This window comes from Ailuropoda melanoleuca, chromosome 2 (genome assembly GCF_002007445.2).
Source record: "Ailuropoda melanoleuca isolate Jingjing chromosome 2, ASM200744v2, whole genome shotgun sequence".
Taxonomy (NCBI): domain Eukaryota; kingdom Metazoa; phylum Chordata; class Mammalia; order Carnivora; family Ursidae; genus Ailuropoda; species Ailuropoda melanoleuca.
The window spans coordinates 17,253,943-17,268,663 of record NC_048219.1 but is presented as its reverse complement, the minus strand read 5'-3'; the positions used below and the strand labels follow the sequence as shown (position 1 = coordinate 17,268,663).

Here is a 14,721-nt window from a genome sequence, read left to right as displayed (position 1 = left end):
CTCCAGCCCTGGCAGCCCCGTACACGCTGTGCCTCATACGTGTTGTGCCCCTGCTGGGCCTGCTATTTCCACAATCCCACCCCTGCCAGTGCCCTCGCTGCGGGTCTTTATTCCAAAGTGACTTTCTCATCCCTACCCTTCTATCCCAGATTCCCCTCCCGTGCTTTATTCTCTCTCCTTTGTACTTGTCACTATTCAGCAACATCATGTGAGCTCCGTAGGGCAGCAACTTTGGTCTGTCGTTTGCCGCTCCATTCCCCAGCACCTAGAACAGTGCCTGCTGTGAAGATCTAATCACATGGTGACTACAGCTGGGAACAGGGTATTGTATCATTAAAACTGGCTAAGCACTTAAGGGTACACAGACACACACACACACACACGAAAAAAGCATTTGAAAAAGTTTCAAAACAAACCAAAAACATGCCTGGCACATAGCAAGTACTCAAGAGTTATTAAGTAAATGAGCAGTATGTTCAGGATGCTGAAAGGAGGACCCCGCCAGTCATCATGCCAGGAAGGAAGGGATCTGGTCTCAGCTGGTGTGGGGAGGCATGTCCCCAAATGGCCCGCAGCATCCAGGTTACTCCTTTCACCAAGAATGAACCTTCCCAACTGAACCAAGAGACAGAAGTCTAGTGTAACAAAAATGAAGTAGGAACTCAACTACCCTCTTTGCAATCAAGAAGCCTAACCGAGCGTTGCATCGAGTCAGCCCAGCTCCTTCCCAGAGGCTCAGCAGCTTCTCCTCCATAATGCAGCCTGTGAGAACTCAGGGTCCCCATCCTGCCCCTGGCAGGGCTCCAGGAAGTCCGGGTGATGGGATTTGGTTTCAAGTCATTTAGTAAGTCACTAATCTTCCAACCCAAATGGCCAGCGTCCAACCCACGCTGCTAAAATCAACAGTGACAAGGGCTTTCAGCCAGAGCTCTGTTGTTTTACTGACAAACAGGGTCTCGAGTTGGCTGCTGGGGATTCTGGCAATTTCTGAAGTGGGCGTCGATCTGGTGGCACTAGGTGGGCTTAGAAGCTGACAAGGTCCTCTGCCAGGTGAGCCCTGCACAAGAACAGTGGAGCAGCTGCCCAGAGGCTGCTCTAAAGGATCCGGACAAGCGCAGAAATCTTCCCAGGATAAATGGTGAGCTCGTTTCTTATCTACAGAACAAGGCTTTGATGGGTGACAGGACCCACAGCCAGTTGCTCTGGTTACTGGACCTCTGTCACGCTGCCCATGAGGTCACAGTCAGCCAAAGTCTAGAGGGCCTAGCTCTAGGTGGATGAGGAGAAATGTACCCCAAGCCCCTCTGCCTACCCTATCTGATAAAGACCTCAAACTCAATCTGTCCCAAAATGAATAACTTCCCCTGCCCCCAACCTGCTTCTTCAGCGTACCCATCTCAGTAACTACTTCTACAACCTACCAGGTGCCCAGGCCTGAAACCTGGGTCATCTTTAACTCCTTCAGCTTTCACCCCCATCACTAACTCATCTCCAACCTGGTCAGTCTCTCCTTTTCACTCGTTTGTTCAGCAAATAGCCATTCATTCCACAAATACTGTTGTCTCCCCAGCTAGAAAGTAAGCTCTATGAAGGCAGGGGATTTTGTGTTTTGTTCACTGCTGGATCCTCTGAGCTTTCAACAATATACAGTATTTAGCAAGAACTTAATACCTATTAGCTAAATGAATATTATTTGGGATAATATCCATATGCTTTATTATGGCACACAAACCCCTTTGGGCCTAGCCCATCTTCCTCTTCAGGGTCATTTCTCACTCCTAATTTCTTGCGATTCCTAAAATGCCCCATGTTCTCATGTTTTTGTACCTGCTGTTCCCTGGGATGCCACTCCTGCCCTTCTTTAGCGGATTCCTACTCCTCTTTCACAACTTGACCCTGTCCTCTGGCGACCCTCTCCGCCTCCTCAACTGCAGCTGGGTTAGGCACGTCTGTTTCTTGTGCTTATTTACATCATAGCCATTATGGTAAATTATTAAGAGTAACTATTACTACTATTTACCACTTATTGAGCTTTTATCATCAGCTATCGTCCTAAGCCCCCTGCAAACATGATCTCATTCTACCCTTGCAGCAACCCTGTGACACAGGTAGTATCCCCATTCATCATGTTAAAAAATACAATAACTCTCTCGACCCCACTTCTAACTACTGCTACCATCCCAGAGTTTTGCTCCCTTTAATGGGAACAGAGTGTTGTCTGAATTGGCTTCTAGCTTTCCACACTGTCCTTATCAGACTCCTCTGTTGACTTCTCATCTCCTGTACATGAAGGTCAGGGGCCATGTGGCTTGTCCTTGGACCACTTGTTCTCTCACTCCTCTCATGACCTCCTTCAGTTTCATGGCTTTAAATTCCATCCCTACATCCCTAACTCAAACTTATCCCCTTAAATCAATCCAATTCTCCAACTGCCTCCTCGGCATCTCCCCTGAGAAGTCTGGTAGGCATCTCAAATTTACGCTGTCCACAGTGCAAGACCGACCTGCCCCTCCAGAACGTCCTTCTCCTTCCTCCTTCCCCATGTTATGGCAATCCCATGCTTTCAGTTACTGAGGCTGAACACTGCAATCATCCTCTACTCTACTTTCTTTCTCCCACCCCGTATCTGCTCCATCAGCGAATCCTGTTGGTTCACCCTTGAAGATACATCCAGAATCCAACTTCTAACCACCCCCGACTACCACCCAGGCACCATTTTTAGTTCTTGCCAGAAGTATTTCAAAAGCCTCTCAACTAGTCCACTGTTGGCACCCTTGTTCCTCAACAGAGCAAGCATAGTGATCCTGTTAAAACAGAGATCAGATCATGTCACTTCTTGGCCCCAAACCCTCTGACGGCTTCCCCTGTACTCTAGCAAAAGCCAGAGTTCTTACAATGGCCTACAAGACCCTGTAAAATCTGCCTTATCCCTACCTCTCTGACTGTATCTCCCACTATTTCCTTCTGGTACATTCCATCCCAGCCACTCTGGCCTTCTGGGGTTTCTCAAACACACCAGACTCACCTCCACATCAAGGCCTTTATAGTTGCTATTCCCTCCTCCTAGAATGTTCTTCCCCAAAACACCCATGTCCTGTAAACCACCTACGCACTTCCGTCAGGTCTCTGTTTGGACATTACCTCTAGCAACACCTTATGATCACCCGATTTTAAACTGTAACTCCCGGGGCGCCAGGGTAGCTCAGCAGTTAAGCGTCCGACTCTTGGTTTCAGCTCAGGTTGTGATCTCAGGGTTGTCAGATCGAGCTCCACGTTGGGCTCCACGCTGAGTCTGCTTGAAATTTTCTCTCCCTCTGTTCCTCCCCCTGCTTGCATGCAGGTGTGCATGCTAAAATAAATAAATAAATATATATTATTTTTTAAAGAAACTTTTAAAAAATAAAATCTTAAAAAAATAATAATAAATTGCCACTCCCACTCCCCACACATACGCGCACCTCAGGCTTTTTTCTCCAAAACATGTATCACTGTTTACTATCTATTATATATATATTTTATTGTCTATCTCCCTCACACTAGGATGTAAACTCCACGAGGTAGCGATTTTTCTATCATCCATTTACTAATGTATCCCCTAGAGCCTAGAGCACGGCTTGGTACAGAGTAGGGACTCGTTATTTGCTAAGTAACACACGGAGAAATGAAGGCTCGGTCTCATTTCTTACCCAAGATTTTACTAGTAAGTGGTATGTGACATGTTGGATTCTAGAACCCTGGATCTTAACTCCTAAGTTACACCTCCCTGTTCATCAACCATCCCCCAGAGGGCCAGAGACGAGCTCTAACCTGAAGGCACAGGTTGGTACTGAGATGCTGGCTTCGTCCTGCTCACCGGGTGTGGCAATTCTGGTTTCACAGATTTTTAGAAAATGTGGGGTATCATCCTATCTGTCTCTGGTCAAAGTGTTTGGGAAATCCTGCTCCCTGGAACCCATCCTGGATGAGAAGACCCAGAAGTTTTCCTATCCATGTCATCTGCACAGGACTATACCATTCCACTACCGGTTATTTCTGCCTTCCCATCAAACTCTATGTATGTATAGCCTCATACACAAGTTACTTGCTCACATCATCATGGTCTTGAAACATAAGTTTTTGTATATAAGTTCCCTGTAATTTTCTTTTTATAGCATCTAGGACAGAACTTAAGGCTCTCAGGTAGTACTAAGTAAGCTTCCTGCTAGTGATGATAAAACACTCAAAACAACATAAAGCATGTATGTGCAGAAAAACCCGAAGGACTGATGAAGAAGACTGAGCAGAAGGAGGCTTCCTCAGGGAGGGGAATACCACACAAAGGATTAAGGATGACAGTGAGACTATAAACGCCAAGGGCAAGCTGGCACCATAACTGGAACTAAAATTATTGAATTAATCCTCGGAACTCTGCTCCTATCCTAAACAGAGGAAAAATTTACTAGGAGCTCTCAGACTTCCACAAAAGGCCGAGTTAGACAAAGGCCGTGTATACCCCACCTTAGTGGAGACTCTGCCTTCGATTCACAGATCAACACTGCTGAGGTCATGCCCTTTCACCCAAGGCCTGCCCCCTGCTTCGTCCTGCCCCCTGCATATCCACTGCGTATTAGGGTACAGAGTGCCATCTCCTTCCTTGGCCGGCCTCTCTCCTCCTGCCCCCTGATTGGTCAGTATCTCAGAAACCTACTGTACTGTCCGGCCATCCCTAGGCCTCTGCCATCCCTAAACTGGAGGGGACTAGGTCAAAACAATCACATATTAACAAGCTAGTTACTGTTGCCACAGGTAAGGGAGTCCAAAGAGGCAGCCAGGAGCAGACCAGACAGGCCCAGGACCATCTGAGCTGATGGAAATGGAGGAGTGGTTCCAAACGAAGTTTCTGAGGAAACATCAAGAACCAGTGGCACTCTGGAGTGGAGCAGGAGGCAGCCCCCAAGAGGACTGTGTGGGTGCAGCACAGGGTGGCGCTGACGTCACTCAGCGGTGGGGCTGCTTCTTCCTACACTTCATGACTAGCCCTCAGTTCTTCTGGGGTAATAAACACATCCGGGTAACAAATGACACACAATTTTGTCAAATCAAAGACAAAGTCCATCAATCTCCATTGGCAATGTTTAATGTTTCACTTGTGCAGAACTGAAATTGGTATTGAAAGGCACAGAAGGAAGGAAAGGCAGGCATCACAACGTGAATTCACAGATAAAGGATGCTGGATAAAAGCAAAAGACTGCTGCTCTTTAGCTGTAGGGAAATAAATAATGCAGTGCTACGCTAGACCTTTGTTTTTATTGTATTTCCATGTAAAGACATCACCCAAAGATGAGCTGAGTAAGGCTTTCCGGCCAGACAGACCAAAGGCGCACACTTGCTTCTGCTTTGGAATAAACGCCCAAAAGGGAAACATGACCAGAGCGGGGGCGCTCTAGGCCCAAAGTCAGTTCTCATTCCGGAAATGGACAGATTTGAAGCAGCCAAACACACAGCTTTGAAAACTGGAAATCTTTCATGACATTTGTTTTGAAAATAAAAATTAGCTGCACATCAAGAACTGTAATTTTCAAAAATGGAACTGGGCCTGATTAAAGAGTACTTATGACTTCCTGACAACAATTACAAAAATAAAAACTAAAACTCTTCTGTCCTTGAATGAGATATAAAACTATATTTTTTTCCTGAAATACCTTAAGAGAAACATCAGTATTTCACCCTTATGTCTCTTAACATTTCCTTTCTTCTTTCCACATTCTGCCACTTTAAAAATAGCAAAACCTGTTCAACAGGGTAATTTCTGCTTAGTGAAAGGATGTACTATTTTTGGATAAAAGAGTATAAATGAGGAAAACGCTGAATGTTCTGAAAAATACTAGTCTACCCCTAATGGGACCCTATCTTCCAGGTAGAAAGAAAGATAAAGACTGATATTTTCCTAAAAACAAAAACAAAACCCAGTGATTTAAAACATTCTCAACATAATTTCTAACTTCAAAGTACTATCAGAAACTCCTGATCAGTGTGAAGCAAGAGAGGGAACCAAGAAATTCGGTAGGACAGCAGAACGTATTTCTCACCGCTTTCATTTAATTAACATCAGCCTTACCGATTATTTGTGTCCTTATTTCAAACCCTGATTGGCCACGTTAGATCACAAAGGCATGAAAGCAAAAACAAATCTCGACTTAGGTATGAGCATAATGATTTGGGACCACTGTCTCTGCCTCACACAGCGGACTCTGAGGTGGTGTTCCTCTTTTAAACATAAGCCCCCGAAAACATTATATGCAGAGTCCATATAAGTGTACGAATAAAACAAGTTTTGTATTTTCTCAGATAATTTTAAAAGTCAATGGCAAATTAGATGCTAAAGATAAAACCATGCCTTTAAAAACATTAAGCCTCAAAATTTCGTCCAATGTTTTAAGAAATGGATTATTAAAATCATTTTTGACATGAGATATTAAATGTATTTAAACCTGGGTTTTTCTGTACTTAATAATTTCCCTTTAAAAAAAAAAAACTTTAAAAACATCAAGAGCTGGAACATGCTGCCAGGACAGAAATAATCAGAAATGTCTTCAGTCGCAGACCCTGGGCACCTCAGTCTTGTTTTGAGTTTTCCAAAGCTTGCAGCCTCTCCAGTAGCGGAGGGTGAGAATAATGCCACATTGAAAACAGCCAGTCCGAAACAGGGAATCCCAAGTTATCTTTGTTCAGTTTGATCAAAGCAGAATATAAGTCTTTAGCTTTCCCAAGTTTCTTGGCAAATGCATCAGCTTGAAACTCAAATCTGCGGCTTAGGACGGTTAGGCAGAAAGAGAGAACCTGAAAAAGTAAACAGAAGGGTTTTAACCACTGCCCCCTCTTTGCTGCCCCTGTCGGCTGCATAAGCAAGGCCTGAGGGGAGTTAAGCTCAGGATAAGAGAAAACAGCAGGCCCAAAGAAAGATCACTCACATTTAGGGAACCTAAGGTGCGGAATTATAATTCGAGCTTCCCCCGCCCCAAGCAAACAGACCAGAAACAGATGTACATACCAATGAAGGTGATTCTGACCAAAAACAGACTAATTTTTAAGAATCTGCCATGTGCCAGCCGCTGAGGTAGGCACTGCACATATTCCCCAACAATCCCACATAGTAATTACTCTCACTGCTGTTTCACAGATGAGGAAGGTGACGTTCAGAGGGTGAATCAACTTGGTGGGAGTCACACAGCTAGGTGGTGGTGGCACGGAGAGTCTCGGGGCCTCCACAGACCACGCACACCACCTTCCTCAGCGTCACAGTTAGGTCGTGGTGATTTCCATTCAGACTCTTTCTTTCTCTATGAAAACATATTCTTGCTCACTAATTCCACATAAGAGGCTACAGCCTCTAACGACCACCTCAAAATTGAATTTTCTCTAGTGTTCTGAGCTACGGCAGCATTAACAGAACACATATCTAGTCACTGAAGATGATCATTACAAAGGAGTCAGATTTCATTTGGAAATATGAATTTCTGAGGGAAAAACAATTTCTTTGCACACTGGAGTGCTTCAGGATGAACGACATGAATTCTAGTTCTTACCTTAAAATACTTCAGCATTAAAACAAAAAAGTTTAAAAAAAAGTCTCATTTGTGCCTCTCACTGCCACTGGCAAATAGAGAGCTTCAAAATAGTCTGGGAGTTCCTAATACCTTCTTACACATATTCAAAAAGCTATTATCTGAATTCTGCCTGCAATTTCTATATCTTAAATAGTTTTTTAGGATAGAATCATTATGTGGTTGGTCCCTATCGACCTATCTGATTTCACACGTTCTTTGACTCTCTTATTTTTTTTTTTAAAGATTTTATTTATTTATTTGACAGAGAGAGACAGCCAGCGAGAGAGGGAACACAAGCAGGGAGAGCGGGAGAGGAAGAAGCAGGCTCCCAACGGAGGAGCCTGATGCGGGGCTCGATCCCAGAACGCCGGGATCACGCCCTGAGCCGAAGGCAGACGCCTAACGACTGAGCCACCCAGGCGCCCCTCTTTGACTCTCTTATTAACACATAAGTAAAAACGTAAGCAGAGACTATACCTGCACCTTCCTGCTCTGCTGTAGGTTTCTACACTCTTCTCAATAGGGCAATTTTCCCAACCTTTCCAAGAAAGCAGCTCTTTCCTATCGTGCCTTTTTTTTTCTTTTAAAGAAAGAATGTCATATTGGGTTCTTTTTTAAAATTTTATTTATTTGTCGGGGTGGGGGCAGCACAAGCAGGGGGAGTGGCAGGCAAAGGGAGAAGCGGGTTCCTTGCTCAGTGGGGAGCCCAACGCAGAACTTGATCCCAGGACCCTGGGATCATGACCTGAGCTGAAGGCAGTGGCTTAACCGACTGGGCTACCCAGGCGTCCCTCCTATCAAGCCTTCTTAGACACTGCCATTAAGCAGAAGGTTTTTTTTTGTTTTGTTTTGTTTTTTTTTAAGATTTTATTTATTTATTCGACAGAGATAGAGACAGCCAGCGAGAAAGGGAACACAAGCAGGGGGAGTGGGAGAGGAAGAGGCAGGCTCATAGCAGAGGAGCCTGACGTGGGGCTCGATCCCATAACGCCGGGATCACGCCCTGAGCCGAAGGCAGATGCTTAACCGCTGTGCCACCCAGGCGCCCTTAAGCAGAAGTTTTTTGTTTAAATATCTAGTCCTTTTGAAATAAATCTTCAGGGCTAAGATTCTTTAAACAGTTGCTAGTATCTCTGCAGATTAATCACACTTCAAATTACTCTGATGCCCTACATTTATTTAGGTGGTTTTTGAAGTGAACTCAACCACTCAGTATAAGGAAGCAAACAAGCAAAACAAAAACCCCCTGCACAGCTAAATTAGCTGCCACAAAGCATGAGCACTAATGCTACGCACGCCTAGCCTTCGAACAGGACCCTACAAATCAGTCAGAATCTAGTAACTGCCCCTTAACGAGTCTGATGATCCAATTTCCCCATCTAAGGTAGGTTAAGGATGAAAACTAGACAGGGATAATGATGTAAGGCAAAGTCACATTGAGAGTAGTAGGATTATCAGCCTGACAGTGAGGAAGAGACAAAAAATTAGTTAAATAAAGAGCATGACCGCTGAAAAAGCAGAACAGTGGGGGTCATTTGATATACATAGTTCACTGTCCTTAAGGCATGCCTGAACTGTGACAGAAGACAGAAATGGCAATATAGTTAATAAGTGTTCTCTGGGGTGCCTGGCTGGCTCAGTCAGTGGAGCATGTAACTCTTGACCTCGGGGTTGTGAGTTCAAGCCCCACACTGGGTGTAGAGATCACTTAAAGATAAAATCTTTGAAAAAAAAAAAAAAGTGTCTCTATAACCTCTTTAAGTGGTAACAAACTGCATAAGGCATTTTTATATTTTCAGTAAAAAAAAAAAAAAAGATTTTAAAGGTAGTAAATCTCAGTGCTCTGGAAAACTGTTAGTTAATGTGGACAATGCTATGCAAATATGATGTAGTCTTCTCTACTTTTCTTTCCTAACCTCTTCCTCCTTTGTAATGGAGAAACAGGATTAATTTGGTTTATCTTAAAATCTTTACAACCTGTCTCAAAGAAAGAATCTTTCTGAATGGAGACATCTCAAAATCCCCAATATTATTTCTTGGCTTAATTTGACTTAATTTATCAAATATCATGACATGCTGCCATCATCAGATTTGTTAATATAGTCTCATTAATCTGTGCCTTACCATCTGCATGGAGTCCCCTGACTGAGCAATCTGAGCAGTGGTTCTTAAAATTCACTTACCATAACACACCCAGTTTTGATTTAAAGGGCCTGTGGTGGGACCCTTAAGGCTATTCTGAAATGGGTAGTCAGAGAACAGATCAGAGCAACAGTGTCACACAGCTTCCCGTATCTCGCTGTACATATACTCAACTATCATTGTTTCATTCCCTCACACACAGAAGATTTTCAGCCAAGCACTGGTGAATATGTGATCTAGGACACAGCATTTCAATAGTTAATCTCCATCTACCAAGTCCCTGAGGTACACGTTAGATCAAGGTTTCTACCACTCAAGTCTAGTCCTCTACTTTCTTCCCCCCGTCAACAGTATGCAAGCATTTGTTCATCTGGGCTTGGGTTTTTCTGCTACTTTCTTAGACCGGCTAGTTAATCTAGGGACTAAAAGACTTTGTTTCATCTACTTGTTAAAACTATAGTTTTGTTTATTTCTTTTTTCACTATCCTAAAGGCTTTAGATTTGAAATGCAAGTATACATTATACATTACCTCATTGTAAGGTGAAAAAATAAACTGGAAGATGATCAATAATCCAATTAGAGTGGGTTGGCTGGTATAAAAACCAAACGCAGCAAAAAGCTCCTTTCGACCAATTAATACAGCAAACAAGAAGAAACACAGGAAAGAATTCATCTAGAAAGAAAGACACAAAATTTCTAACTTATTACTAAGGTGATTTCACTGTGGGATCAGAAGCACCAAAAAACTAGAATCAGACATCATGGCGTGATTCTAAGAATGGTGTTAGTGTAATCACAGAAAAGGTTATTGAGGTAATTTTATAGTTTTATTCTAGAAAGAAAAATAAAATTTCCCCAAATGTCTAAGATGTATAGTTTTCTGTAAGGACAGGCTTAAGTGGAGCCTCCTATGACTGAGGGTTTGAAGTGGCCAATAGCAATGGAATATTTTCTTTCTGTAAAAAGTTAAAGGGCTAGAATGGATTCTGGCTATGTTTGCACTAAATCATAATCAGACACGAGGTCTTCCACCTCACCTTGATACAGAAGCTCCAAAAAAACCAAGATCCCCTTGAATACTCTTTGGGACCACTGGAGCTGTACTGAGAAGTTAGGTCCAAGAAAAAAGCAGATGTATCTTTAACAATAAATGAGAGGAAAAAAAAATCAAAAGTCTGCACCAAAATATGAGTAAAGGGGTACTGGAGTGAAGCTGGAGAACAAATACCATTCTTTTCCTTGGCAGGTCAGGATCTTGGAGGCCAGAAGTACCATACTTGAATGTGCTGCTCCAAACCACTTGCCAGATGACTCAAAAGCTACCAGCCCAGAGTAGGGCTCAGCATAAGGCTCACCAGCTGGCCCAGGATGAAGCGCAAACAGCTCTACCGTTCAGTCCTTGTAACTCAGCGAGTCCAACATGACAAGCTCCAACAGAAAACTTCACGCACAGGGAAGGCCCCTAGGATTATAAGCTATGCATGCCATTTATGTCAAGTGACTACTTGCCTTTTGAAAAACAACTTTTGGTTTGTTACTGGGCCGTACTAGAGACCGATTCCTGACCGTGGGACACTAGGATCCTGCAGTCTGAGCTGCCCTCCTGAATGGATCCACCTGGCCAGGAAACGGGTATGCCCTGACACACTCCAACATCAGGTCTAAGTGGCATATAGGCAAGTGGGAATGAAGGATGTCCTGAAGACAGAAGTTAAGTGAGCAAATAGCTCATACTCCCAGCTCCCAGTATGCCACCCCTCAATCAACCCTTACTCGTGGGGAGCTCCCTATAATCATTTAATTGAGGATGAAAAATTTGAGCCCATTTTACAAATAACTTAACACAATACGCTGGCACCGGCTGAAAGTGGACTGCTGTGGCATTACAGAATCACTTGGGGCTGTTCCAGAAGACGGCGGTGAAGGAAATGCTCTCAGTGAGGGAAACTTTAGGTAGTCTATCTTATTGCCCACTCAGTCTGGAAGGACAGAAGGCCTGAGCTAAGAATATATAATCACTGGCAGTGGGCAAATAATGGTTTGGCTGAATGATCAGGGCCTTGGAATGAACTGAAGGATGGGTAACAAGATCTGGAAAAGAGGCATGTGGAAAAACTTTAAAAAATAGCCCAGAGTATAATAATACTTTGGTCCAATGTGAATGTTCACTAAGAGAGTCCACAGTAAAGGAGGCTGTCAGTAAGATGGAGAAGATACCTACTCTGTGGATGATAGTCAGCTTCTTTCTCCAGCCACTCTAGGACTTGCTCAAGGGGCTCTTGAACAAAGTGGCCAAGGTGCCAGGGACAGAGTCAGTGCATTAGTCAACAACCCAGACATCCCCCCACTGGATCTGCTAAGTGCACAATCTATTAGAAGGGGCAGTAGTCAACCCCACCCTGGGTAAGGTACCATACCTCAGGGGCCAGCCCACTACCTCGTGGTAGCCTGATTCCACTGGGCCCCTTCCTTGCAGTGATTTTCCTCTTTAGACCAAATGCTTTTTTTTTAATTCTTTTTTTTTTTTTAAGATTTTATTTATTTATACATGAGAGACAGAGAGAGAGAGGCAGAGGCAGAGGGAGAAGCAGGCTCCCCAAGGAGCAGGGAGCCCGACATGGGACTCGATCCCAGGACCCCAGGATCATGAGCTGAGCCAAAGGCAGACACTCAACCATCTGAGCCCCCCAGGTGCCCTAGATTAAATACTTCAAACTTGGATTTGGACTTATTTACTGCCTTACTCACTGCCATCTATCCATATAACTAGCTTCAAGCCAAGGACCTCATTTTTTACTGAAATATGCAAGGCAAGAGGAAGGGCCCACAGGGGCTCACAAGTCTTTCCATGTAGACCATCATCCAGAACCGGCAGGCCTTTAAAAAAGCACAAAGACCTACTTCTGATCCGTTTATAGTTCATAAGTCTAATGACTGGATGTTTACGCTGTTGTGTGACATCTGCCTCCCTCAAACCTTCTTACGGCCTTAGCACATTACCCGTCTGACATGAAAACAAAACAAAAACACCCACTTCAGATTCGGGTAAGGCCACTCCTGCTCAGAACCAGTCAACAGGATACAGTGCTATTTCACCTGGAGACTGACAATTAAGAGAGTTGATTTACAGCCCAGAGGACGAATGTGACAGGAATTGTTATTTTCTTCTTTATAGCTACTGCAGTTCTCTTCAATAGATGTATAGTGGCTTGTAAATGAGAAAAGAAGTTTAAGAAGAAAGCATTTTATTTTTTTTTAAACTTTTTTTTTTTTAATTTATTTGACAGAGATAGACACAGCCAGCGAGAGAGGGAACACAAGCAGGGGGAGGGGGAGGAAGAAGCAGGCTCCTAGCGGAGGAGCCTGATGTGGGGCTCGATCCCATAATGCTAGGATCACGCCCTGAGCTGAAGGCAGACATTTAACGACTGCGCCACCCAGGCACCCCAAGAAGAAAGCATTTTAATGTCCAGCTTATCGAGGCTCACGGCTTTTGATCTTTGCAGTTCCTAGAGCTAAGTGACTCTGGAGGTGGCCACAATGGAGGTAACAGCATTGAACACTGACACAGTACTCACCGCTTCCACATGCCACTCCAAACTCTCTGCATTAACTCATTTACTCTGACCTCAGTCCTTGGGGGTATTATCATTCAATAAGGGAAGGAGCCGGAGGGGCGCCTGGGTGGCTCAGTCGTTAAGCATCGGTCTTTGGCTCAGGGCGTGATCCCAGAGTCTTGGGATCGAGCCCCACATCAGGCTCCTCCACTGCTTCTTCCTCTCCCACTCCTCCTGCTTGTGTTCCCTCCCTCACTGGCTGTCTCTCTCTGTCAAATAAATAAATAAAATCTTTTAAAAAAATAAAGGAAGGAGACAGAGAGAGCTTAAGGAACCTGCCTGAGGTCACACGTACTAAGTCGGAGAGCCGTGAGATGAAGCCACCTCTCCAGCCTGCCATACTTCTCCTTTGACTACGGTGCCATAAAAAGAGAACTGTCACTCCCAACTTACCTGGCTGATAATGATATTTTTGACTGTGTGTCCCAACTTCCAGTGCCCCAGTTCATGGCCAAGTACAGCAAGCACCTCCTCATTTTTACATCCTTGTTTCTTATTCTAAATCAAAGAACACATTGAAAATAAATTATTACCACCTTCAAAAAGTTTATGCCTTTTAACCCAGTAAGAGCCCTTCTTAGAGTCTAACTAAAGAAAACAATCAGATTTTTGTTCAAAACTTCTCATCCACTTAAAAGTCTCTGAATCACTCAACAGTAGACACCGGGCTAAGTACTGGAGAAAGAATCATGAACAAGACAGACATCCCCTGACTTCATGAAGCTTATAGTCTAATTTGGATTAGGAAAAAGAATGTTAAAAATATAAATATCAATAGGACAATATTCAAATAAATCATGACAAAGGTATATAATAGCCATATTTGTAAACCCTTTAGAAATGTTTCCAGAATTATGTTCTGACATGGGAAAATGGTTTATTAGGTGAAGAAAACATGATACAAAACTAAAAATAATGATTCCAATTATGAAAAAATGTGAATGTGTATATAAACACACACAAATACAGAAAACTGGACATATATCAAATGTTAACAGCAGTTTTTTTCTATATGATACAATTATAGTGATGTTTAACTGTTTTATATCTTTCCTGTATTCCAAATTATCTACAAATTCACACAGCACTTATGATCCCCCCCAATACACCATGAATTGCCATTTAAAAAATCAAGACTTCTAAGTTAAGATGGCAGAAAGAACATTCACAAGTCACAACTACTGTTACTCCCTCCAAAATCCCCAATAAAACTATAGTCAAGGGACTTTTTTAAAAAATATAAACCCACATGGATGGGGAAAACATGAGAAGTGACAACAGCAACATTTTGGAAGCAGGAAAGCAGATGGGCAAATGACAAACTTAGCAGACTAAAGAAAGCTGACTCACAACCCAGCAGCGGAGCAAACAGAAC

General features: G+C 43.4%; 1 protein-coding gene and 1 non-coding gene across 3 annotated transcripts in view; one reads left to right on the top strand and one right to left on the bottom strand.

Moving 5' to 3' along the window:
* Positions 1–5,098: 5,098 nt before the first annotated feature.
* ZMPSTE24 (zinc metallopeptidase STE24) overlaps positions 5,099–14,721 on the bottom strand; it is a 37,027-nt gene continuing 27,404 nt past the window's right edge. Inside the window, exons 8-10 of one of the 2 annotated variants that reach the window (XM_002927562.4) lie at positions 13,740–13,844; positions 10,259–10,402; positions 5,099–6,819 (exon numbers count right to left, since the gene is read on the bottom strand). In XM_002927562.4, coding sequence (XP_002927608.1) covers positions 6,595–6,819; positions 10,259–10,402; positions 13,740–13,844 — 474 coding nt within the window. In that variant the 3' untranslated portion in view covers positions 5,099–6,594. The remainder of the gene's footprint in view (positions 6,820–10,258; positions 10,403–13,739; positions 13,845–14,721) is intronic. The other variant, XM_034650028.1, reaches the window with a different exon arrangement.
* On the top strand, positions 12,636–12,739 carry LOC117801332. The gene has a single exon (XR_004623850.1). It is a non-coding gene; the product is annotated as a small nucleolar RNA U13 (small nucleolar RNA).